The sequence below is a fragment of the Tamandua tetradactyla genome, chromosome 9, assembly GCF_023851605.1.
Source record: "Tamandua tetradactyla isolate mTamTet1 chromosome 9, mTamTet1.pri, whole genome shotgun sequence".
In the NCBI taxonomy this organism is placed as follows: Eukaryota; Metazoa; Chordata; class Mammalia; order Pilosa; family Myrmecophagidae; genus Tamandua; species Tamandua tetradactyla.
Window position 1 is genome coordinate 35,943,169 of NC_135335.1, and position 25,203 is coordinate 35,968,371.

The 25,203-nt window shown below is 46.4% G+C and overlaps 3 protein-coding genes, 1 non-coding gene and 1 pseudogene across 6 annotated transcripts in view; 3 read left to right on the forward strand and 2 right to left on the reverse strand.

Annotated features, from left to right (window-relative positions):
* The window catches only part of EFCAB12 (EF-hand calcium binding domain 12), a 28,593-nt gene extending 18,101 nt beyond the window's left edge, over positions 1-10,492 (forward strand). For both annotated transcript variants that reach the window (XM_077116485.1, XM_077116484.1), the window contains exons 5-9: positions 290-486; positions 1,774-1,987; positions 7,017-7,176; positions 8,215-8,271; positions 9,973-10,492. In XM_077116485.1, coding sequence (XP_076972600.1) covers positions 290-486; positions 1,774-1,987; positions 7,017-7,176; positions 8,215-8,271; positions 9,973-10,231 — 887 coding nt within the window. In that variant the 3' untranslated portion in view covers positions 10,232-10,492. The remainder of the gene's footprint in view (positions 1-289; positions 487-1,773; positions 1,988-7,016; positions 7,177-8,214; positions 8,272-9,972) is intronic.
* On the reverse strand, positions 4,993-6,190 carry LOC143646048 (phosphoribosyl pyrophosphate synthase-associated protein 1-like; annotated as a pseudogene).
* A 2,855-nt stretch (positions 10,493-13,347) lies between the features above and the next one.
* Positions 13,348-18,714, forward strand: RPL32 (ribosomal protein L32). Its single transcript, XM_077116490.1, has 4 exons — positions 13,348-13,435; positions 14,674-14,774; positions 15,366-15,547; positions 18,536-18,714. The coding sequence occupies exons 2-4, from the start codon at positions 14,679-14,681 to the stop codon at positions 18,663-18,665; spliced, it is 408 nt and encodes a 135-aa protein (XP_076972605.1). The 5' UTR covers positions 13,348-13,435; positions 14,674-14,678; the 3' UTR covers positions 18,666-18,714.
* On the forward strand, positions 14,469-14,608 carry LOC143647510 (small nucleolar RNA SNORA7). Its single transcript, XR_013158130.1, has one exon. It is a non-coding gene; the product is annotated as a small nucleolar RNA SNORA7 (small nucleolar RNA).
* Positions 18,715-19,862: 1,148 nt separating the features above from the next.
* Positions 19,863-25,203, reverse strand: part of CAND2 (cullin associated and neddylation dissociated 2 (putative)) — a 37,925-nt gene continuing 32,584 nt past the window's right edge. For both annotated transcript variants that reach the window (XM_077116489.1, XM_077116488.1), the window contains 2 exons: positions 23,228-23,335; positions 19,863-20,895 (listed from right to left, as the gene is read on the reverse strand). In XM_077116489.1, coding sequence (XP_076972604.1) covers positions 20,674-20,895; positions 23,228-23,335 — 330 coding nt within the window. In that variant the 3' untranslated portion in view covers positions 19,863-20,673. The remainder of the gene's footprint in view (positions 20,896-23,227; positions 23,336-25,203) is intronic.

Genomic DNA, 25,203 nt, shown 5'->3' on the forward strand with positions numbered 1-25,203 from the left:
TGATTCATATTTTGTAAAAATCCTATTTGCCATTTTGTGCAAACGGGATTATAGGGGATGAGGATAGAAGCAGGAAGCTGGGGTAATGGTGCAAGGTAGAAGAGGAGGTGGCCTGGAAGACTGCGGTGGAAATGGAGAGAAGGGATGCAGCGCTGACCAGATGTGTGGGAAATGAGGAGCGGGGCGGCCTGGTGCCTGCATGATGAACATTGGTTAAATGCTTGACTGATTCCAGGCTTGGGTACCTCTCTTAGTCCTTCCTGCCTCTGTCTCTTCCCTCCAACCCCAGATTACAGCTTATCCAAAGATAGAACTTCCCTACAGAGTCTGTCCAAGAAGCAGAAGGTGAGTTCAGCCCTGCAGCCTCCCGAGATGGACTTGCTGACCGTGCCTGCGGTCGACACACAGACGGAAGCCCGACCCCTGACCCTGGAGGAGATGGAGGACGTCGGCAAACGCTACCGTGAGAGGAGGCGGCAGTTCAAGGTATCCCTGAAGGCGGAGGGAAGGCACAGGCATGTGGGCTGGACAGGCTTGGGTTCCAATCCCTTCTAGCTGTGGGGATTGGGGGGCGGGGCATTCTTTACCTTTCCGAACCCCCATTCCTTCATCTATATAAGAATAATACCTACCGTCCGGGATTTTTGTGAAGATTAAACAAGATAACGTTTATGAAAGTAACAAGTTCCCCTCTCCCCATTCTTTATTACTCTGCATAATCTTACTGCTGGAATCCAAGCACGTGGCACTAAGCAGTCACTCCAGAAAAAACATGAAGAAGGAATGAAGGGAGGAAGGATGGGTTGCATGAATTAAATCATATTTATTAAGAGCTTATTATGTGCCAGGCACTCTTCCAGGTGCTGTGGCGAACTGCACAGTCCCTGTCCTCAAGAAGCCAACAGTCATGGAGACAGACAACACATTATACATAAATATATAATATATTAGCATATTTATATAGTATATAATAAGAAAATGCCTAATAAATAAATATATATATAATAAAATGTCAGGTTTTGGTAAGTGCTGTATCAACAAAGATTTGATTCAATTGCAGGGGTCATCAAACTTTTTCAGTAAAGGTCCAGATATTAAACATTTTTGCCTTTCCAGGCTTTCCAGTCTCTGTCTCAACTACACAGCTCTGCCACTGGAGCGCAAAAGCAGCCATAGCGAATACATAACTGAGCGAGCATGGCTGGGCTCCAATAAGACTTTATTTATAGAAATGTGTGATGGGGCAGATTTGGCCTGGGAGCCATACTTTGCTGGATCAGGTGTTAGAAGCCAAACGAGATAGATCTTTTTTCCCTTGTTTAAAAAAATAATTAGAAAGGCAGCCGATAGCAACTGCACAATCCCCAGGGGTCTGGGCTGCTTTACCTTGCTCTGCCATCCTTCCCACACGGCTTCAGCCTCAAGGTCACAGACCGCTGCACCTAATTTAGATTTTCATGCAGCCAAACACTTGAATTTAGGTTTTCAATAGGATGCCTCTAGGGCATGTGTACTGTCCTTCACCGTATGTATTATTTTGTTGTCATGCACATTAGTGGAGGGGCTGCACTCTCATAACCAGATGAGCGCTCATCGGGGCTAACTTTGGCCATCCTCGAACTTCCCTTGAGTCACCAATCTCAGCACCTGCATGGTGGCCCCTCCCTCATGTGCGTTCTTGTGTTGCCCCTTGTGTGGCATTGCCTTTGCCTTCCAGGCAGGAGGAAAGAGAAGGCAAAGAGAAAGTCGGGCTTCCCTCTGTTTTCCCTGCAGATGGCAATCCCCTCCATCCAGTACACGGAACGGTGCCGCCTGGTGCGCAGTGGAAATAAGCAGTTTGACGAGCACTGCCTCCCGTCCACCATCCGTGGAGAGATGGCCGAGCTGATGGACGAGTCCCGCAGGAACACCTTTCTGGTCTACCTGCAGTGCTGGAAGCTCTGTGAGTCCTACGGCCTCCCACTGACAGAGGACATCCTCATGAAAGGTACAGCTGCCCTTGAGAATATGCTGTCTCAGTTTGTCTGGGCTGCTATAACAAACACCAGAGGCCTGGTGAGGCAGGAATGTATCATCTCATAGTTTTGAAGGCTAGAAGCCCAAAATCAAGGTGAGGGCAGGATCACGCTGTCTCTGTCTCCATAGCTCAATCTCTGCCTCCATTACATGGCCACCTGTCTCCTCTTGTCTCCTACTCACTCCTCCTCCTGTGTCCAAATTTCTTCTGCTTATAAGGACTCCTGTCGTATTGGATTAGGGCCCATCCTGACCCAGTTTAGTCTTATCTTAACTAATAACATCTTCAAGATCTATTTGCAAATGGGTTCATATCCACAGGACTAAAGATTAGGACTTGAATATCTCTGCGGGAGACATGGCCAATCCATAAGAGATGCTAAGAGGGCCACAGCTGGGTGAGGTGGGTGTCCACCTAAGGTTTGTCCTTCCCCCACCAACATGCATTCAGTCAAGTTCGGTAGCCTTTGGTGGAGACACTGAGAGACGGGAGGGGAGTAACAGTCCAGCCAACTTTGCTGTCAGTTGAAATTTCTAGAACACAAGGCCTGGAGGCATGAGTTCCCCAACTGAGATTTCAGGGGTCTGAGGTTCTGGAGCCCTGAGATTCTGGACCCCTGAGATTCTGGAACCTTGAGATTCTGGAGCCCTGAGCTTGGTGAGCTGGGATTCTAGAGCAGGGAGTTCCAAGGATAGGAATTCCGGGTGAGGGAGCTCTGAGATTGAGCATAAAGGAATAATCTCAACTTTAAAAGGAGAGATTTGAGAGAAAAGATCTCTGTTATCAGGTACAGAGCTTTCCTAAAACCAACTCTCTAGGGCAAGCCCATTTCCTGGTTTCTTTCATAATAAGCAATGAGGTAGGAATGCTAGGACACAGGAGAAGGGGCCTAGTGTGGCCCTTTGCTCTCTGCTCAAACAACAGACTCAACTCTGAGACCTCCATGCTGCCTTCCACCTCTGTTTGGGCGAGGAATTATGTTTTCAAAGACCCAAACAAATCGGGGCCCTCTAAGTCTCTGTGTTGGGAAGTAATGCTGACACCCAGCCATAATTATTTTATCTCTACAAAGGTGAATTCAATAGGCAGATCCCTTTCTGTGGTTTAAAATCATTAAAGAGTGAGAGATGTACTTGGAGGTGTATAGATTCCCCCTTAGGAACCTTGTAGAAGCAAACAATAGCCCTACTGGAAAAACAGCTTTCTGAGAAAGGGGCAGCACACAGAGAATACGTTGGAATAAGAGTTGACAGTCACACTACATGTATGGGTCCTTATGCCTATAAAGGAGAATGTGGCCAGGGGCCTGTTGGGTCACAGGCTGACCCACTTACAACAGCCACTGACTCCCACAAATGCCACACACCCCTTGCCTAGGTGGCTCCACCTGCTGCCATCTGTCCAGTGTGGCCATCCCTCAGAGGACAGAGGGGATAGGAGACCCTGTGCTCTAGACACTGTCTTTTCACCAAATCATCTTTCCTTCCTTCTTCCTCAGAGGAGCCTTGTCTTCCCTCACCTTTTATATCACCTGGTCTAGGCTCGTGAGGGAGCTGCACGGATCTGTCTTCTAAACTTCAGGCAGGCTTGCCATGGGCCCCTCTGGGCCAAGTCTCACTTCTTTTGTCTGTCCCCTACAGAACGTGGAGCTATCACAGATTATCCCAACTGTAGGCTTTGCTAGCTCCTGGGTCCTGTCTTCAGGATCTCACATTACTACACACACAGAAGCATTCTGTGGGTGGGTATCCTTTTGCTTTGGATTGGTCTAGATGGATGGGACTCTAGTCAATCTCTTGCCTGCTCCTTGGCCAATATCTGGTGGATGTCATTATGACTAAAGTTTAATGCTCTATGGGCAAGGGGACTCCCACGCTGTGACTTCCAGGCTTCCATTCTAGTCTGCAGCTCAGTGGGCCCAGATTCCAGGATGCAAGCTGTGAGACAGAATTCTAGAACATCAAGCTATCTGCCCCCCTCCAGGGAATATAGCTTTATTGTGTTTTTTTTACTCCCCCTGATTTTATAGATAATACTTGTTCATTTAAATTTTTTTTGAAAACATAAAAATAAAAAAATCCTACCCTGAGTTGACCACTGTTAATATTTTGGTAACCATTTTTTCACAAATCTCTTTTTCTTTTCCATTTCCAAAATTTTATGGAAATGGCATCCTCTAAAGGTCATATGTCTAAAAATCATGAATATCTTCTTTTAAAAATGAACTTTAAAATATCACGTGTTCTTTTTTTAAAAATGTATGCCAATCTTCTCCTTCCCTCTGCTACCACCCGCCCCCCTGCCCCCTACCAAATAACCAATGCTGACCACCTAGAGTCTGGCCTTCCACTGCTTTTTTGTTGGAGACAACAAACACTATTATTTGCAACTTAAGTGCAATCAATGCAGATATGCTGAGAGGAGATGTTATTCTCCAATCTGACATCCCTGCCAGCAGTAACAACATGACTGCTTTGTGGTTCCACGACATAACTGCTTTGTGGTTCCACAGTCCTAGGCACAGCAGTTTCTGAAAGAAAAATACAGTCCTCTATAAAAGACTTGGATGAAGCTGAGTGGGGAGAGCACAGCTGAGCAGAGACACTACTGGGGCACTGGCTTCTCAGACCCTGCTCCACACCAGCCCTGCATCTCCCTGGAGGTGAGGCAGTGAACGCACTACACAGACTGCAGACTTTCTCTGCCTTTAACTTCCTTTCGATAAGATTTTCAGGAAACAGCATGTAACTCTTGTTAAGAATGGGACTGCAGATGGCAGGCGTTTAAGGCCCTGTTACTTATTTATCACCTCTGCTTCTTCTTGATTGTCTTAATACCTCCTACTAAACTTGGCAAGAGGCACCATCTGACTGCAGGCTGTTTACAGGTCTTTCCCTTTGAAGGCACTGAACATAATGATAGCACTGCTTTTTACATGGTTTTCTTAGGACTTGTGGTCAAGGCAATCATGAAAACTAGTTGTCCACAGTGATGTTTGGAAAAGGTAAGCCATCTACTCTCCATTGTGGATTCTCTGAATTGCTTCAGAAAGAAGCAAACTGATATCCAGTCTTTATCTTGGGACGCTGCAGCTTCTGCGCTTCATGAGGGACAGTATTGATAGAGGATTCTTTGGCGAGGTGGGGGGAGTCTGCCAACAGGATGTCATCCTCTCTCTCTTTGAGGATCTCCGCAGCGGTGACAAAACTTTCCATTCCATCGATAATGTCCACTGTGATCCCGATGCGTCCTCCAACATCTCCAACCAAGTTATTCATGGCTGCTCTCTGGCCATCATCAAGGGCAGCGCCTGGCCTGATTGCATGGTTGCATTTCTGACCATAGGAGGGGAATGGTAGCTGTCATCCATGTCCAGCTCTGTGCACTGAGCTTCCCTGTGGATTACAGCCCCATGAATTACAGCCAAGCCGAGGCATGGTCTCTCCACAAAGGACTGGACCCTTTTTGCAGCATCAGGAAAATTAGCTACAATGGCTCCATTTCTATAATTTGGAATTTCTTCCTGGATATACTGAAGCAGGAAAGATGAGGCTCTAAGGTTGTCCACCGGAAAGCTGAAAAAGCCTGGTCTTTCCTTTTGATGAAGATCTATAGTGATAATGTGAGTTAAACCTGCTCTCTCCAGCATCGAAGCCAGGAGCTTGTGTAGGAGGGAGCCCTGCCCCCTCATCTTGCTCTGCTTGTGTAGGGGAAGTACCTGATGACATCAAAATGTTCCTGGCATAGGCAGTTTTCAGGGCATAAGCCATGATCAGTAACTCTGTCCCAGCTGTGTTTCTCTCAGTAGTCGGCCTTCAGAGAACATATCATCCTGTTGATGCCTTAATTTGGACATTTTTCATGGCCTAGAAACTGGGTATTGTCTGTATAATGAAAATATCCTGGCCATGCACAGACTCTTTTTTCGACTCTTGTTTCTCCAGTAGTCTCTTGGTGTACAAAAGATTTCCCCAACTCAGCACCAAGACATTGGGTGACATGCTTGGCCAGCTCAGTGCAGGAGGTCGTGGGGCTGGCCCGGAAGCCCGGAAGCCCGGAAGCCGCAGTAGCGGGTGCGCGTGGTGTTCATGGCCAGGAGCACGGTGGGGCAGCCCACGGGGCTCAGATTGCTGAGGACACGGAGAACGGGGGGAGCAGCAGCTTCTGGGGCATCGTCCGGCCCGAGGCGCAGTGACGCGGGGGTCCAGTTGGGGAAGGCACCGGAGAGGATCGGCCCGAGACCCCTATCTTCCTTTCTGAAGGCCAGCAGGAGCTCTGGCAGAGCCCACGCTCGCTGCCACCCGTTCTGCAGTGGCTACAAAGCTAGAGGCAAGGCCACCACCCCTTCGGGAAATCCATTGCTTTTTCCAGAACATGAGATATGCAGGCATCATCATCTTAAAGAATACTGCCCAGTAGTTGCAGGAAGGCAATTCTGGCACGGTATTTTTTTGTGTTCTGCATTTCTTAGAAATCTCCCCTAAGGATTTCTGTGAGGCAACCTGAAGACAAATACAAAACTGCCGTCAGACACATTTAAGTCAGCAGGGCAAAGGCTCCTCCTAACCAGGAGGCCCCCTGCAGGCACCGTACTCCATCCTAGCAGAGCCCAGGGAGCCAGGGCCTTCCCTCCAGGCCTCCTTTGCTTTCCTGGTCCTCAGCAAGCCTCCCTCTTCTGGAGTCTAGTTAACAGTATTGTATCAGCACCAGCATCTTTGTTTTGATATTAAACTATATTACGTGTGGTGCCATCATCGGGGGAAGCTGGAGAAGGAACTAATTTTGCAACATCCTGTGAATCAATAACCATTTAAAAATTAAGAAGTTAAAAATGTGTATAAGAAAAAATCCTTTTAAATAAAAATAGGACTTTATTAAAAAATAAAAATAAAATGTCTCCCTCTTAATCCTGCTTCCTGCCCTGGGCTGGGCATCCTGGACTTAGGGAGGGACAGAGAAGGTCTTGGGCTAATGGCTGTGTTTCTCTTGCTGCTGACAGCCCTGCTGTACCCGGGAGACAAGATCATTTTCCAGAAAGATCAGGTGCGCCCGATCCGGCAGCCAGGAGGTTACTACTGTGATTTCAAGATCTTCACTCCAAACCTGGCTCTGCTGAGGTCCCAGGGGCTCGGCAAACCTGTGGCAAAGAAGACAGACAAGCTGAGTTTGGGTCCCCTTTCTCCCTACCATTGCCTGCTGCCCCATTGCTGTCTGTTCAGCTGCAGGGTGGGCTGCTGATGGTCTCAGGGTTCATGCCATCCCTGGGTCTGCACCCTAACCTGGCACTCCCAACCTATCACCACCGAGTCATCAACCTCAGCTGTCACTCCTGACACATTCCGCAGGGTCATGGCCTCCTTGTTGCAGCTCCTGGAAAGCCAGGCCTCTGACCACAATCCTAGATGATCTTAAGGTCTCTGGAAAAGATGAAAAGAAGAGAAAAACGGGGGATTCCCAGTGTCAGGACTGCTGAGAAGACAGTGAGAGCAGCCCCTTCTCTGCCCTGCTGCCCCGTGGGCTTACACACCCCTTCTCTGGCAAGAGGAGGGCTTGCAGTCCTAAGGAGGAGAAAAGATTTCCACTTTGGGCCTGTCCTTGACTCTCTGATGAACTCAAGGCCTCCCTGAGGAAATGGCCTCCTTTGTTGACCCAAACCCTGAACTACCCAGCTTTGAGCCCCAGGCAGCTTATGAGCCAGCATCAGTGGGTGACTGGAGTGGGAAACAAGGGGCATCCCTTCAGGGAGTGGGGCCAGCATGGCAGGAGGAGGGGCCAACTAACTAGATGCTGAGCAGGGAGGGCCAGGGCTGGCCCAGAACTCCTTGTCATTGCCAGCTGCCTACTGTGGAGCTGTGCCCAGATGGCTGGGAGGGGATGCAGCACAGCCACAGGTAAATCAGGCAGGCCACGGATTACATCGACAAGTTACTTCTCTCTCTGAGCCTCATCATCCTTATCTACAAAATGGGCATAACAGCTCCTAGTCCGTTCCTTACAGGCCTGGTTGACCCATGCCCACTGTAGAGCATGGAGGGACAGAGTCAGGGCCATGCCCCAGGTGGAAGAGACTGTCCTTTCAGAGCTATGGTTTGAGACTCAAAGGTGGGCCCAGCCCTGCAGCCCCTGAATGACTGCCCAAGGCCCCATTAGCCTGGATTTCCCCTCTTCTAACAAAATACTCCTCTCTCCTCCATTAGGAAAACATCAAAGAAAATCAAGAAAATACACTTTAAGGAGTTTGAAGAATTCACTAGGTATGTAGCAGTGTTTTAACTCTGAAAAGATGGAGGCAGAGGGCTGGCTGGCTGGTCTTGGAAGAGGAGTCTTGCCCTCAAGAGCCAAGCATTGCACATTCCCCTGCCTGCTGGGGAAACTGGTACCAGAAAGGCTGGCCCAGGCCACAGCCCAGGAGGGAAACCTGGGCACAAACTGGGGCGAGGGGGGGCCGGGCACCTTTCTCACAGACATCCCATCAGGAGTCCATGAAGCCCCTTTTGGGGCAGAGAGGGTCCTAGCCCAGGTGTCAGGAAACCTGGATTTGATTACCGGCTCAGCCATTACCTCGTTGTGTGACCTTGGACAAGGCCTTTCTCTCTGGGCATCAGTTTCCTCAACTGACGAAATATGGGATATGTATATATACTTCACAGGGCTAGTACTGGAATTAAATGAGAACATATGAAGCTCAAACTCTTCTCTTTTGGCAACAGAGAACATTGGAAGAGACTCATCCCCCACCAAGAATCCAAGAGTGTAGCTCAAAGCAACCATAAGAACAATGCCTCCACAACATCTCCTTCTTTGGTTTAAAAATCCATGCAAACTTTGCCTCGTACTCTATGATATACCTTTGCCTTGTACTCCATAATATGTTTGGCTGTTTTTTCAACTTTAACATTTTAATTTTGAAACAATTTCGAACTTACAGGACAGTTGCAAAAATAATACAAAAGCACACCGAGAACTCTAACATACTCCCCACCCAGACACCCAGCTCCGTCAACTTTTAACATTTTGCCCACGATTGCCATATTATTCTATCATCTATCTATCTACCCATCATCCATTCATCTGGATATCCATAAATCTGTTTTCTAAACCTCTGAGAGTAGCTTGTATACATCATGCTCCTTGGACACTTAATATTTCCAGGTATAATTCCTCAGAGCAAAGATATCACTTGCATAGCTGCCTTAAGTTGTCTGTGTTTATTTTAATATAAAAATGAGATTTCTCTCCCTTTACATCCTCAAGTAAAATGATACTCCAGGGAAGTGGGCTCTGTTTACCCCATGCCTGCATGCTCTCCTTAAGGTACACATAACTCTATTTTGGAAGCTCCTAGCATAGCATCTGGGGTTCAACAGTCCTCAGGAGCTAAGAGAGACAGTAAAACAGCACTTATGGAAGGCCAGGCAGGCACTGCTCTGAGTACTTTACATGTGTAAATTCATTTTAATCCTCTCAACAACTCCATGAAGTGAGCTACTCTCAGCACATTCATTCCATAGGAGAAGAAACTGAGGTAAAGAAAGGTTAAATGTCTTCTCCAAGTCACACATGTATTAAGTGGTGGAGGGAGATTTGACCCAGCTTTGCTGGCTCCAGAGGCTGTACTCTAAACACCACCTTAAAATGCCTCTAGAGAATTGACAGTATATGCTTAAGAGTTTGGTTGTCAGATGCAGCCAATTGGAAGTCAAGCCTGCATTATGCCCCTCACTCATGTGGGACCTTGGGGAAGTGACTCAGCCCCTCTAGGCTTCTGATTCCTCTTTGGTGAGATAAATGGGATAACAGAACCTATCACGTGGAATTGTTGTCAGAACTGAGAGGCTAAAGTGTTTAGCACAGCGCTAAATCTCAACGTTGATCATAATTGATTTGCTCTGCTGAGAAGGAACTCCAGCCCTGTCCTGCCATGATAACCTTTCCTGTGTCTTTTCCTTTTCCAGGAAGCTGAAGGCGAAGAGGCCCAGTGGTCAGCAGAGAACTCAGCCCAACTTCTTCTGGCCGGGCCACCTCCTGGACAAGCTGCAGCTCTACTTGCCCATGGTGGCTGTGGACAGGAGTCTGGCACTCTTCAGCTGTGTCCAGCCCCAGCCCCACATCTACTCAGCTGCCTACCACTCCAAGCACTGGTGGCCCATTAGAGACATGAAATACATGGCCTGTGCCTATCACGATGCCCCCAAGGTCTACTACATCAACTAGAGCAAACCAGGTGTTGCTGAACCCAGACGTCCTAGGGCCTGGGCCTGTGCAGCTACAGCCAAAACCATAGCTGTAGGGGGAGTGTCAAAAGTTGGACAAAAGCAAATAGTTTCAGTGGGATGGTTCCCAGAGACCAGCTCCCCCAAGACCAAAATTGTCTGGGGTTTCAGAGAGTAGATGTATACAGGAAAAGATGGGCAGTCTTTGAGTGTTTCCCTCCCTGCCCTTTGCCCTTTTGAAATAAACTGGATTGGAGTTTTTTCTCATGTTATTTAACACTGAGCTAATATGATTTCTTGCTCAGGAGCTGTGGCCAGAGGGGAACTAGGAAAGCTGGGCTCTTGAGCCTGGGGGAATACAGCAGGCACATTCCCTTGGCCCTCCAGCCTCTAGTCTTGGGATCTCAGCGGCCACATGTCAGCAGCAGGCAGTGTGGTACCCCATGCCTTCCTCTGTGAAATGAAGTGGCAACATGCCCTCCCTACCCCTACCCCCAAAAGACTGAGCCACTGGGATTACTGTTCCCAATTCTCTTGGGTCTTTGGAAATTGGAAGCATTCTGATTGATTCATGAACCCTCCCCCAGGTTAGCCTATCCATCAAGACCTCCTCCCTTCTAACTTGCGTCATGTGGGCTACTATTAGCACCGTACATCCACGCTCCACATCCCGGCTGACTTTCCACAGTGCTGGGACATAAGCAGGATTCATTAGGTGTGGTGCAGACACAGAGACAACAGTGTTCTAGTCCCAACCCTACCACTTGCCAGCTCTGTGAACCTGGACAAGACATCTTACTTCTCTGGGTCTCCTCAAATCCCTACACACCCCTCCCCTTCACAGCCCAAACCTCATGAAGGCTTTGTCAGCACTCTCTTCCCTCTCACCTCTCATTCAGTTATGAACACAATCCAGTGTAGCTTCTACCCCTATCTCGCCCCTGGAACTATCTTGTCAAGGTTACATATGACATATATATTGTGCTTGAGTTGTGGAATCAAGGAGGATTTTCCCCCCTGAAAAGTGATTTTCACAATAATCTTATTTTTTTTTTTTAAACATTTTCTTGTTTTATTGTATTTTGTTTCTCCGTTTTTGTTACATGGGCTGGGGCCGGGAATCGAACCGAGGTCCTCCGGCATAGCAGGCAAGCACTTTGCCCGCTGAGCCACCGCGGCCCGCCCTTATTTTTTTTAATTAAAAAAAAATATAACAACAAACACAAACATTCTTAATGTATGATCATTCCGTTCTACATATATAATCAGTAACTCATAATATCATCACATAGTTGCATGTTCATCATAATGATCATTTCTTAGAACATTTGCATCAATTCAGAAAAAGAAAAAGAAAACAAAAAAAGTTCATACATACCATACCCCTTACCCCTCCCTTTCATTGATCACTAGCATTTCAATCTAAATTTATTTTAACATTTGTTCCCCCTATTATTTATTTTTATTCCATATGTTTTACTTGTCTGTTGATAAGGTAGATGAAAGGAGCAACAGACACAAGGTTTTCACAATCACACAGTCACATAGTGAAAGCTATATCATTATACAATCATCTTCAAGAAACATGACTACTGGAACACAGCTCGATATTTTCAAGCAGTTCTCTCCAGTGTCTCCATTACATCTTGACTAACAAGGTGATATCTATTTAATGCATAAGAATAACCTTCAGGATAACCTCTCGACTCTGTTTGGAATCTCTCAGCCACTGACAATTTATTTTGTCTCCTTTTGCTCTTCCCCCTTTTGGTGGAGAAGGTTTTCTCAATTCCTTGATGCTGAGTCCCAGCTCATTCTAGGATTTCTGTCCCACGCTGCCAGGAAGGTCCACACCCCTGGGAATCACGTTTCACATAGACAGGGGGAGGGCAGAGAGTTTGCTTGGCTGGAGAGAGAGGCCACATCTGAGCAACAAAAGAGGTTCTCTTGGGGGTGACTCTTAGGCCTAATTTTAAGTAGGCTTGATCCATCCTTTGTGGGGTTAAGTTTCATATCAACAAACCCCAACATTGGGGGCTCAGCCTATCGCTTTGGTTGTCCCCACTGCTTGTGAGAACATCAAGAATTCTCCACTTGGGGGAGTTGAATTTTCCCCCCTTCTCACCATTCCCCCAAGGGGACTTTGCAAATAATTTTTTACTCACTGTTCAAATCACTCTGGGGTTTATTGGGGCATCACTCCAGACAAACCTACAAAATCTTTATGCCCTACTTAAGGTTCCATGTACTTATGGTGTTCAGTTAAGCTGCCCACATAAGTTATATTAGGAACTGCACAAGTCAAAATATAAATTTTGTACCAAATAAACATTTTTTGCTTCAGTCTCGCACATAAGTTGAAATTTTAAAATGTTAATTACCATCTATTTTTAGCACCCTGCAATAATGACATTCCTTTGTTCTTTCTCATGCAAAAACATTTTTAAATTTGCACATTTAGTCACTATCATTATACACCCTAGGCATTCCTAGATTATACCATCTCAGTCTTTATCGTCTATCTTTCTTTCTGATTTCATTTGGATTTTCACAATAATCTTTAAAGACAAAAGCAAACCAAGTAGTTTAGCCAAGTGGTCAGAAGAATGGACTATGGAGCCAAATCTCAAATTCAGTTTCCACATATGTAAAACGGGGAAAATAACAGAACGACCTTAGAGCATTGTGGTGAGGATAGCAAATGCCTGTCGAATGTTAGCTGTAATACTCTCATTACTGTTTACTATATAAATTCACGTGAGTGAATTATTAAGACGTCCCTGTTTTGTTCCCTCCGGGCCACTCTGTGGCGCCCCTCGGTATAGACGAATGCTGGCGGAAATAGCCTAAAAGCAGCATTACCCTTGAGAGACGTGACTTCAACTGATGGCGGAAGTAGATGGGCTGCTAGGTCTTAGAAGCTCAAAAAGAATTCCACAATTTATACGTGGTGCCAAGGGAAGATATTATGAATTCCCAGCACTACTCCTAGACATTAATATCTAATATGGCTCAGGTATATATCATAATTTTTTGGTAACAATATTCTCTGGCGTTTGGTTTTTCTTTGAAATATTCGACGGCAGGAATCGCCTTTTCCCTGACAGGACACGAAGGTCAAGTCCCATCATCGCTTGCGCGTTACCTTTCCTTCCCTCTCTCTTCCTCGGCGCTACCCACGGTGGTGGCAGCCATCTCCTACCCGGTGAGTCTCAATCCTTAGCAATCCGCGGCTCTGCGGTCTCTATGTAGTCTGACCGCCTTTTGGTGAGGCTGCCTCTTCCTCGGCGCGGTCGTCTGGGTGGGCGTTGACCTGGTCCGCTGGCTGGAGCGCGAACAGGAACATGGCTAAGCGGCTCGGGTAGTAATGGGGTTTCGCGTCCTGGGTCTGTTCGCCCTCTTATGGAGGCTGCGTGGGGTCGCATTTGGAGCTACGAACTGCTTGTTTCAGCTTTTGAGGTGCAGGGTGCTCTGTGGTCAGACCAAGAGGGATTCTGGGGCGGTGGTGTAGAGCCCGTTCTGTACTCGGGTCATCGCGCTCAGCGGTGCTTACGTGTATGTCCCCATTGCTACGGCCCGACGTGCCCTGCCCGCCAGTCTCTGACCATGGGGGTTGCGGCTGCGGCAGGGTCGCCAGAGACAAACTGTGGGTCGACTCGTTCAGTTAACGGCCTGACCCCGCGGATCAGTCTGTGAGAATATGAATGTGAAACTGCGCCCTTCCCTAAGTGGATCTCGTGGTCCAGGAGGAAAAGTTTCCGTGTGCTGAACAAAAATGGCTGTGAAGAAAACATGAAGGGTACTGCAATAGGAAAAAAAAAAAGGGATTGCGGGAAAGACTACCTTGAGGGAGGTAATTTTGGGGCCTATGGCTTTGGTGGTTTTCAGGTAGAACAGTATGTTCAGAGACCTTGAGGCATTTTGGAGGAACATCATAGGTTTTGTGTGTGCTTCCAGGGTATGGGGGAGCAGCAGCAGCCTCCTAGGAGAGTTGAATATTTGTTCGATTCCGGGCACAGCGCAAGCATTCTATGTGCAGTTAGCATCTATTTTCCGAGTGTTAAAACTGAGACTCAGGTTCAAGTAGTTTGCCCAAGGCCCGTAAAATAGTGAATTGGATTAGCTGGGGATTGGATTGCTTCTTCGGGTGGGATTTGATGCAAAAGAACTTCTTGGGGTTGGTGTTGGATTCAACTGTTGGCATTCATTCTTGGGCACTGATTGGGTGAGGGACGGGTAGCCTCCCAGGATCGCGTCTGGAGAATGGCTAGTATTCTACCAGCTTCGGAAGTGGGAGGGAAAGCAAGCCTAGCAGAGATGCCCATTCCACTCCCAGTTTACTCGGTAGCTGGTGATTGGAAGATACTCTGCAACAGCGTTCAAACCCTGGGCAGAAAAGCCTCCTTCCACCACTCATCTTTGACCTGGGTCCACTTCTTTAAGGCGCCATGGCTGCCCTTAGACCTCTTGTGAAGCCCAAGATTGTCAAAAAAAGGACCAAGAAGTTCATTCGGCACCAATCAGACCGATATGTCAAAATCAAGGTATGTGGCCCTGGGCTGGAAATGGGTGTTGGGGTGAAAAAAAGGGATTTCCAAATAGGTTTTTGCATTTCTGACACCACCTAGCCTGAAGATTACCTTCAGTTCGTGGTTGGTGAAAGAGCTCTCCGTGGAACCCAAGTTTCTTGGAGCTTCTGCCTTAATAGCACTCCCATTCTCTTGATGTATAAGCTGAATGTTTGCTTTTAAATGACAGTGGCTGTTTTGAGACATCGAGAAGGCTGTGTTGTGTATTTGTGTCATGTATTTCACTTGGCCTTAAGACAGCACCACAGATAAATTATCCCTAGGTTATAAGTGAGAAAACATGGGCCCTGAGAGCAATATCTTAAATCTACGCTTGATTGCTTCACATTCCATCACTATTTCCTCTACTTTTCTTTTGCTCAAGAGGAGTATGAATATGAGGCGAGTCCCTATTTTTTTCACAAAGAAAGCATATAAAAGTGAAATCCTCTAATACAAAGATGACAGCTGTTTTTTGGCCTGTTTTCATTTGGAGAGCCCCCTTCCTCCCAAAGATTAGGCAGTCCTCTCTGACATTCAACCACCTGTGTGTAATTTATTTTTCAGCGTAACTGGCGAAAACCCAGAGGCATTGACAACAGGGTACGGAGAAGATTCAAGGGCCAAATCTTGATGCCCAACATTGGTTATGGGAGCAACAAAAAAACAAAGCACATGCTGCCCAGTGGCTTCCGAAAGTTCCTGGTCCACAACGTCAAGGAGCTGGAAGTGCTGCTGATGTGCAACAAGTGAGTTGGGTGGCTGCCTTCAGGATCAGCTGTCCGAAGTCTGCGTCTGAGCATGGAGTTAGATGGCTTTTTAAGAAGGGTCTCAACTCTCTTGAGATACATTTGGAGGAGCTCTATATTCTTGGAAGAAATCTGAAATAGTTCTCTGCAGGAGGAGCTCAGAGAATGTTTATTGGGGGCTCAAAATGTTTTCTGTGCTGGAGAGGGGGGAGACATCCTCAAAAGTGTGGAGGCTCTAGCATGGAAGTGGGGGGAGAGAGGAGGGGTCTGGGGTGACTGGTGCTTTTGCTTCTGGCAGGTTTCCAGAGGCTAGTTTTTCACTGTGGGACCTTCCTGTGGGTCCTTCAGAGATACTTACCTTCCCAGGGTTTTCTGATTCTGTCCACTTCTAGATCACAGGCTGCAGCCTTGCTGGCCTGCTCCGACTCCCTCTTTCTCATGCTCTGAATAGTGTTACCTCTTTAGCTAGGGTTATCTTCCCTCACCTGGTAGTGCTCTCGGAAAGAGTCCTTCCAAGATCACTCTAGCTCAGTTACCTTTGATATCCAGCATCTGGAGTGCTATGTCCAAGGCAGCCCTCTGTCCTCACTGCCATTAGAGGCAGCTCCAACCAGCCTCTGGGTGGTAGGCTACTTAATCCAAGCAAGAGTTTGAATTCAGGGACACAAATTAGGCCCTCTGAGAAATTTCTGGGGATGTTCTTATCCCACTTTGCTCTGGGTGTTTACATATATTTAGCCAGGAAGTGAGCTGTGGCCTCTTCTCATCCATCTTTAGTGGGGGTTGTTAACATATCCCTTCCTTCCAAATCTGTATTTCTTTGTGAAAAATTCCCCACTCCCATCCCCTCCAAATGGTGCAAAGGCCAGGAAAGAGAAGGACTTTACTTGACTTAGCAAACACTAGTATCCTCTTGGCAGTCATTTCCAGAAAATTGCTTTATTCATTGGGAGGCAGAAGCTCAAATGTCTTAGACCTAAGGGGCACTTCCAGCTGCACTATGGTGAAGGGTGTTCCAGAAATGTGCAGGGTCCTCTGATCCTGCTGCCTGGCTGGGGGCAGGAGCGCTTTAGAACTGGGTGTGAAGACTCCCATGCAGAGAGCAGCTTTCACTAAGGTGCAGAGATAGAAAAGTGCAAGGAGGGTCCATAATGAGTTCTCAGGGTTTGAGAAAATTAGACACTGGGTGGGTCTGTATAATGGACCGAATGGTCCTTGCAGGCCACATGGCACCTAGGTCCAGACACTAGGGCGATGGAATGAGAACGGCTTCAAAAGGTTTTTCATGGGAAGTAAGTTAGATATGTCACATGAATCTGAATTGGAAGGAGCAGTGGTGGTTTTGGTTAAGCAAGGGGCAGTTGGTTTTCTTTCCTTACTATTAAACTGAAGCAACAGGCTACATTTTCCTAATAAGTAAATTACAAGGGATATGCACACAGCATGCCTAACAACATTTGTGCCTGTGTATTTGTATATTTACAAGTAAAGACAAAGTGGTCCTAGATACAAGTAATAAAAATAACACCATTATTCTGACTTTTCGTTAAGTTTTTAAGTTGGATATTTAATTGGGCAATGAAGAAAGACTGGAAATTTCCTTTAGGAAGCATGAGTGTAGGAATTGATGGTGGATACCCAAATTGCAGTAAGCAGATTGACAGGTAAATTATAAACAGAAGGATGCAACTTAGACCTGTGTGCAAACTATCGTTCTTCATTTGCAGTGTGATTGACACAGGTCCTGGTTGCCATGAAGCTGTTCTTTTTTTTGTAGAGCAGTTTGGCGGTGTTAAGAGCTGTAAATACTTTGTTCCTATAACCTTTGATCGTAAGTTCCGTTTCTGGGTATTTATCCTTATATAATTGGAAAGAAGGGAGACTTTAAAGCTGGAAGCAATAACTGGACAGTTAGGGACAATTTGAAATAATTGGTGAAAGGTTGCGTGTAAGCACTGGGTGGAATATTATGCACCCATTAAAGCGATTGTAAAAAGTTATTGCAATGAGCATTTTTAAGAATTTATTGTGATGTAGCAGTGTGGAAACCAGAGGAGAAGGTATTTTAAATGATTTGTAAATATGGTTTTGATTATTGGATATGTATTTGGACAGGGATCTGAGGAGAATTTTGAAAAGTGAACATAAGATGAAAAGTAAAATACAATTTAAATCTTGAAAACAGATTGTGGCAACATCTTAAAATATAGCTACTTTGAGAGTTAGACTCTCCTAGATAATACAAAAAATTTTTGTTTGGATTCATTTGTCTATCTTAGTGTTAAGCAGTTTTCCTGCTAGAGTTCTTGAAAAGACTGTATGTGTTCACTGCCTTAATGCAGTTACCCCTACAGTCTTGTTTTCTCTCTCTGCTGAAATCACTGCTGCCATCTGTTCTTAATCAACAGTCAGTAACTTCATAAATCATCCCCTTACTGAAATAGGTTCCTTTGGCCACATTGGGCCAATTTGTTATCAAACTAGGGCTCAGTAGCTGTCTCTTAGAGGTGTGAGGAATGAATGTGAATGTTCCAGAACTTTCCATGGGCAAGTCTAAGTTCCGTAAGACCACACGAAGAGTTGGACAGATTAGCCAGGGCTGAGGGAGTACTTCAGCCTAGAGTCGGGCTCTATTCATGACTCGATGTGCGACTTGGGAATTCACACACCCTTTCCCCACCTTGTTGATCTTGGTTTCCTCATCTGAGAAATGAAAGTAATGCCTAAATTACAACACTGCTGTGGGAGTTAATAGAGGGGCCAGTACAGTGCTGTTGTAAAGCCTTGTTGCTAGTACCATGGAATTAGGGGAGTCAGGATTCAGGGTGTGCCGGCCTCATTCAGCCATTTATAGGGCACCCACTCTGCTCAGCGCTGTTACTGTGGAGGTGAGGTGGCCAGAGCCATTGCCGCACCAGTGGAGTTCTTCAGAGTTTGCATGTTCAAGGCTGGTTTGTTCCTGACCCGCTAAGCTCTGTTCCCTTCCAGATCTTACTGTGCTGAGATTGCTCACAACGTTTCTTCCAAGAATCGCAAAGCTATCGTGGAAAGAGCCGCCCAGCTGGCCATCAGAGTCACCAACCCCAATGCCCGGCTGCGCAGCGAAGAAAATGAATAGACAGCTCTTTTGCAAGTTTTATTTGTGTGAAATAAAACTATAAAAAGTCTGCCATCTGGTATTTCCCCCCAGCTCCTTCGTTTTGGTTTCAAATTCTTGACTGACTGTGCCAGCTTGTCTCAGATTGTTCTGTTCCTTTGCCTGTTAGAGTTCTGTGGCATCTTTGCTTTGGGGAGGGACTTACAGAAGGCATTCCATCCTTCCACAGGGAACATGACCTCCGGGGCCCAGACTGGGAGAGACCTGGGCTTGGCCATCAGACCAAGATGTGTTCTGAGATCCCTGAATAGCCTTGTACTAGGAGCTTATAGTCTGAGCCTCATTTTGTGAAGATGGATCACAGTTACCCTGTGAGGTTCTTGTAAGGATTGAGAAACTGAAAGGATCCAGATACATTTGTTTCTTATTCTTACCAAAACGGCATCTTATGGCTTCCATTCCTCAAAAATAAACAAGACAGTGACACAAATCCCTCTTCTGTATGACCAGTCTTGGGGTTTTTGTTTTTGTTTTATTTATTGTGGTGGTCACATATAAATATAAAGCTGCCCATTTTAACCATTGTTTAGTGTACAGTTCGGTGGCACTCTGTAATTACATTCACAGTGTTCTACTATCATACATAGTCTTGGCTGTTTGAACATAGCTTTGTCTTTGGCTAGTTCCCTACCAGCTTCTTCAGATATAATTTAGCAGCAATTTTCCCAAGTGTGGGATTCTTAGCTTTTGATAAGGACTATTAGTACTTGGAATTTAACACTGCTTTCTTGAGCAAAAATAGCTAGAATTTTGCATTGTTTTAATTATAAGGTTACAATCTGTTTATGACATGATCCTGCTTTTCTCATAAGTAAATTTCAAAGTACTGGTAAGTGACAGTGTGGACCGCCCAGGATATGGTGTGTGGTGTCTTATTAATAAGGTCGGGTGTTTTCCCCCCTCACCATTATGCCCAGTCTAGCCAAAATACTGGTTATAATTATTTTCTGGGAGTGCTAGCCAGGACTGGTTTTTTTTTTTTAAGGGTTAATTCTAGTAGATGGCCTTGCAGATCAGTTGTTTCCTATTCAAAACTTAGTCTGGCACATTTGTTGAGTCAATCAGCTGCGTCTTGTGATTTCTTTAAACTGACTTGGGAAATAGACCAAAGATAGTTTAGCTACTGGAGAAGAACTGTGAGGAGAAAATAATAACAAATCAGGATTTATTTTTTTATTAATCTGGCATATCACAGAAAATACATCATTTCTGTGTCCTTCAACACTAACATGTAGAAATGACACATCCAAAAGCTTGCTCAGAAGAATATAAACCATCTAGTTATGCCTGGGTGGTGACATGAAAGGTGACTGGTACTTTAATCTATGTTCCTGCTTTCTCCCAACTTGCTACAAAAGTATTTTAAAACTAGGAAAAATTAGATCCAAGCCTATCCAACGCTCTACCCCATCTACCCTCCCATTTCCCCACCACAGAAAAAGCCCTTTAATATCCTACCTCCAATTTTTTTATCCTCATTGCCAATTAGAACAGGCAATCTAATTTTGAAATGGAATAACTGGTATTTGAGCTTTTTTTTTTTTTAAGGCACCCAACTTGGGCACATTTTTGGCACTTCAGAGATTTCAGGCCCAGAAAAGTGGAAAAGATGGAAGTGGTGTAAGTGACAAATTTGGGACACCAGTGGGAAAGAATGTCAGCCGCTGCCTCCTAATCTTAAATCTTCGTACTTAATGAGGCAGAGACTTCTGGTTTGCAGGAGCCAGTCTGACTGGAGGGGGCTGGGGCGTAGTGTGAGGAGCCACATGGGGTTGTGGAAGGGCTTGGGCATCACCCTCGCCCCACTGCTTTGAGTGTCCTGAGTTAAAGGATCCCTGCGAAGGCACCAGCGGCCTCTACCTGGGGCGGGAAGGCCCCAGTGAGATGAAAGGGTAGCAGAGGCCTGGGTCTGTGGGAGAGGGAGGGTGAGGCCCTTTTGAGAAAGGCCCCCTTAGAAGCTGGGGAAGGACTAGCTGAGCTCCACTGATTCTCTGCTGGAGGCAGAATCTTTCTGGATGCTTTCAAAAAGAGCAGCAAGTTCGGGGTTGGATCGGATTTGGGAAGAGAAGTCAGCCATGATGGGGCTTTTGCCAACCTCCGGGATGTTCAGCAGGGCAGCTACCGCCCTCATGGCAGAGCGCTTTAGTTCATCTTGCTTCTCGAACTCCTGTTTCACGGACCCAGCTTTGACCTAAGGTGGGAAACAACTGAAGGATGAGCCATCATCTATGGAACTTGGCCCCACCATGGCCTTACTGGTCTGGCCTCCCTTAGTCCTGGTCATTTTATGGAGTAGCTAGAACAACCTGAAATCCCACTGCACACTCCCCTGCTTCAGTCTCCCGTGGCTTCAGCCTCACTGACTTGTTCCAATTCAGCTCTTTCCAGGTTTGGATTTTTGCACTTGCCATTTCCCCATATGGTGGTTCACTGTCATTCAAATCTTGGCTTGTGTTACCTAAGGGGCCCTGGACCAACCATCTAAATTGCCCACCTTTATTTATTTTCATTAATAAATAATTTGATGGTGACAGTTGGCACCCTTGATTGGCCATGTTAAAAACAGACTCTTGGTACCTACAACTTGACTGAAGAGGTAGTTACCGTGACAGTCTAACAGTGAACTGGAGGAAACCGGCCTCCTCCCCTCACTCTGGTTCCTGTCCCTGCAACCATTTTGCAAATGCAAAGAGAAAGTAAATATTTCAAACTGCCTTAACTGGTTTTTGTTTCCTTATCCCCCATCACCTCCCATTTGTCCAGAGAATCTCAATAATTACCCCACTGCTAAAAGAATAAAGTCCAATTTCTTCAAGCCCCTCCGTGATTTAGCTTGGACAACACTTGAGCCCTCCCCTAGTGTAGTTGGTTAAAGGCCTGGCATTGGGTTCAGTCCTACCTCCAAACGGCTTTGCCCCTGTAACAGCTGTGGCTCCAGGCATCTCTGAGCCTTATATCCCCATTTATAAAATACCTCTACCAAGAGCCCCCCTTTTTCTCATGGGTTGCATAAGGATTAAGAGACTTTATACAGGGTCACACTCCCTTCTCGGGAAACCTTGGGGCCAGATGTGCTTTGGAATTAAGGTATGGGTTAGAGAAGGTAATAACGTGCAGATAACACTCCCAGTGGGATCTGGTGCAATGATCCCAATATATTAATATTTTCTCCACTGAATATGTGAAAAATACAGATCAGTATTCACAATAAGAAAACAAAGGCCCTAAACAGCTTCATGTCAGTTCAAGTCAAGTGCTGTCACCATACAAGTCACCAAAAAGGCTTTTAATTTTCAGAGCTCTGTGTATCAGAATGGTGATGAAGAGACAGTGGAACCAGGTGTCGGGCGCTCCGCAAACTGCAGTGGCTCTAGAAATAGCAGCTGTTTACCCTTCACATGGCCATTCTTTAACATGCTAGAAACCTAGGTTCACCAGAGAGTTCAGAGGTGCCACACACGCTTAGTTCTGATTGACTTTTTTTTGCATGGGCAGGCATCGGGAATCGAACCCAGGTCTCTGGCATGGCAGGCGAGAATTCAGCCTGCTGAGCCACCATGGCCCACCTTCTTATTTGATTTTAACATTTTAAAGCCTACTTCTCAAATTCATCAAAAGCAATAACGCCCACCCTAAATGTCTTCTATGCCGACTTTAACACCTGCAGCCAGGCTGAGGGACTTCGGTGGGAACCACCGAGCAAGCTTCTATTCCCACCTTGACCTGGTGCAGGAGGGCCCTGCCACTGCGACCCCTGCCCCTTGCTCTGAACTGGGAGTTTTCCTGATGCCATACCAAGGAAAATTAAAAACTACTTGGCTGCTGAGACAGTTGAGAATCATCATTTTCTTTGATTGACTTGATGCCAGGCAAATGTTAAATCAACTGTATCTGTTTTGTTCATGTTAGGTTTCTTTTTTTAGGAAAAGGTTTTGCTACTTGAAAACCACTTCTCTAAGGGTATTTCTCAAAGTATCTAAAATACTCTGCCCCCTTTTTGGTTAAAACCTACTCCTCCAAAGCCCAAATTATAGTGCTTTCATTCAACAGGTAATCTTAGGTGCTGCCTGGGTGTTCCAGGCTGTCCCCAGACCTGCAGCTTTCCATGAGGCTGTCCCCCCCAGGTCCTTCCTCCGGACCCCTGAGACACTCTAGCAGCGCTTCACCCTATATCATTTTCATCTCTCTAAGAATCTCTCCCATGGCCCAAACAATATGTGAGCAAATTGACAGCAGGGATCCAATCTTATTCAATGTTGTATCCCTAGACCTGACACCAGGGCCTGGCACCCAGGAAGTGCTTAATGAATGAAAGAGAGAGACAGACTGTCAATAACTTAACCTCGGTGCCTCTCTTCCCTCACATCTACAATGTGAAAAATAATGAGTACTTTGCACGGTGATATTAATGTTTCAAGTCGGCACTTCCCACAGCCCCTGCAACTGCAGTAGGGACTCAGTGATAACTGTGAGAGATGTGTGCAGACCCCAGCAGGCACTCTGGGGCTGGGCAAGGGGCTTACCTTGGCAGTGCATGTGGCTCTGAGTGGCTCGATGAGCCGATCCACCCTCTGCAGGACGGGTGCAGGACACAGGGCAGCCAGCCGGGCGAGCATGATGAAGGTCAGCATCTGCCCAGGACGAAGGAGAGGGCGTACTTGGTGAAATGACCCAGACGCTAAAGGGGCAGGCCCGGGGCCCAAAGGTTGGGGCCCCCTAAATCCCCTTAGGGCCTTGTCTGAGTCCCTCTCCAGTCCTCAGTGTCCTCTTTATTTATACAGTGTGTATGGTCACACCTACTTGGCCAGCTACACCTGACAATGCTGAGGAGGATGTGATAAGGTAAGGCAGGGACCTGGTAGACCAAGGAGGGGGCATTCCCAAGCTCGCATGCCCGCAGAGGCCAGGCAAGTCCGGTCCCAAGTGAAGATGGCCCGGTGGGGATGGGGAGGAAGTGGGCGCCCATGCTCCCACTAAAGCAGCTACTTGGCTCCAGCAAATGGTGGCTATAACAGGAATGTGGCCCAGGGTAGCTGAATTGTCTTGAATTTTTTCCCCAAAGAAACCCTGGCTTTAATGTAAAATCTCAACTTTTAAATGTTGGCAGCTGATTCAAAAAAAAAAAAAAAAAAAACACTCTGGGGGTCAACTAAACATGTCTGCAGGACTGGATCAGCCTGCAGATAATTTGTGACCTCTTTTGAAAATGGTAAAGTCCTTACAAATGATATTGACACAGCCTAAAGGGTGATTGTCTGGAATCCACTTGTCTGACCCATCCCCACCAGCTGTCCGCCGTGCCCCTGACACCTCCCAGGATCTGCGGCAGCTAAGAGCAGGGTGTCAGAATGACAAACAATGGTTCTTGGCCCTGGCACCACCCAGCATGCGCTGCTGAGTTAGGCAGGGCCCTTGTCTGTGTTTCTGTGTTTTCCCCTGTAAAGTACGAATAGTAAACTTAGTCTCTGGGGACAAATGTGAAGACTCGAGATAACTGTAGGTGCTTAATAGATGCTACACCTACCCTCCTAGCATCTACAGGGGCCCAGACAGCGGGGGTTCCAAAGGCTGCGTCGATGCCCAGTCCCCACCATCTGCTCCCTGGAAGGATGGGCAAGAGGGGTGTGCAGTCAGAGTAAGCAATTAGATTGGGAAAACTTGCTCAAGCATGAGAAAAATCTGTACGAACCAGAGCTGCAGGTCAGCCCAGAACGTCCTCAAACTGTGTCCTGGTGAACCCTAGCCCCTCAAGATGCCACTCAAACACCATTGAGAGCTACCCAATGATGCCTGCCTTCCTCTCCTGGAAAGTCTGAGAGTCCTGCCCTGGAGACCCCTGGTGAGCTTTGTGTCTCTCAGCATTTTCTATCAGTCCTCAAGGAAACAGAAGTCCATGGAATATATTTTGGAAGAAACTGATCCCCCCTTTTAAACATGCAGAAACTGAGAACCTGGAGCTGGAATCTCAGAGGACAGAAAGCTTATCTTCTTTTCTCTTTCTTGGAGGTTGGCAGATGCAGTCAAAAGAGCAAAGGTTTTTAAAAAAAAAAAAAAACAGTAAAGTGGAGGGAGAAACAGATTAAGACTGGAGGACAGGAAGGAGAAGCCCCAAGAGTTCAAGAGTCCAGAGTTGTCAGTGACAGGCCCAGATGCTCTCCAGCAAGGCCAGTGGGAGGGCACAGCCTTCCTCAGAGCTAAATGACAATGTGCACCAAATGCCTTAGAAAGAATATGCTCATGTCACTATCCCGCTGACAGCACATGCACATCACAACGATGCACAGTGTTGTTTGTGAGGGGGAATGTGTGCAAAAAGATTTATTGTAGATTGTACCCTTTAGATGGATTGTATGGTATGTGACTATATCTCAATAAAAGTGCATTAAAAAAAAAAAACAACAACCACCTAAATGTGTAACCATGAGCTTAGTGGAAAAGGGAATTCCTGCAGTTGTTAAGTATGATGGTGAGGACTATACATAGGTCTCCACAAAGACAC

What these genes read in the sequence shown, in the direction of transcription:
- RPL32 (XM_077116490.1), top strand. Translation starts at nt 14,679, where the DNA reads ATGGCTGCCCTTAGACCTCTTGTGAAGCCCAAGATTGTCAAAAAAAGG. An exon ending in ACCGATATGTCAAAATCAAG is followed by an intron (nt 14,775 to 15,365) that starts GTATGTGGCCCT and finishes TTTATTTTTCAG; the next exon opens with CGTAACTGGCGAAAACCCAG. An exon ending in GTGCTGCTGATGTGCAACAA is followed by an intron (nt 15,548 to 18,535) that starts GTGAGTTGGGTG and finishes GTTCCCTTCCAG; the next exon opens with ATCTTACTGTGCTGAGATTG.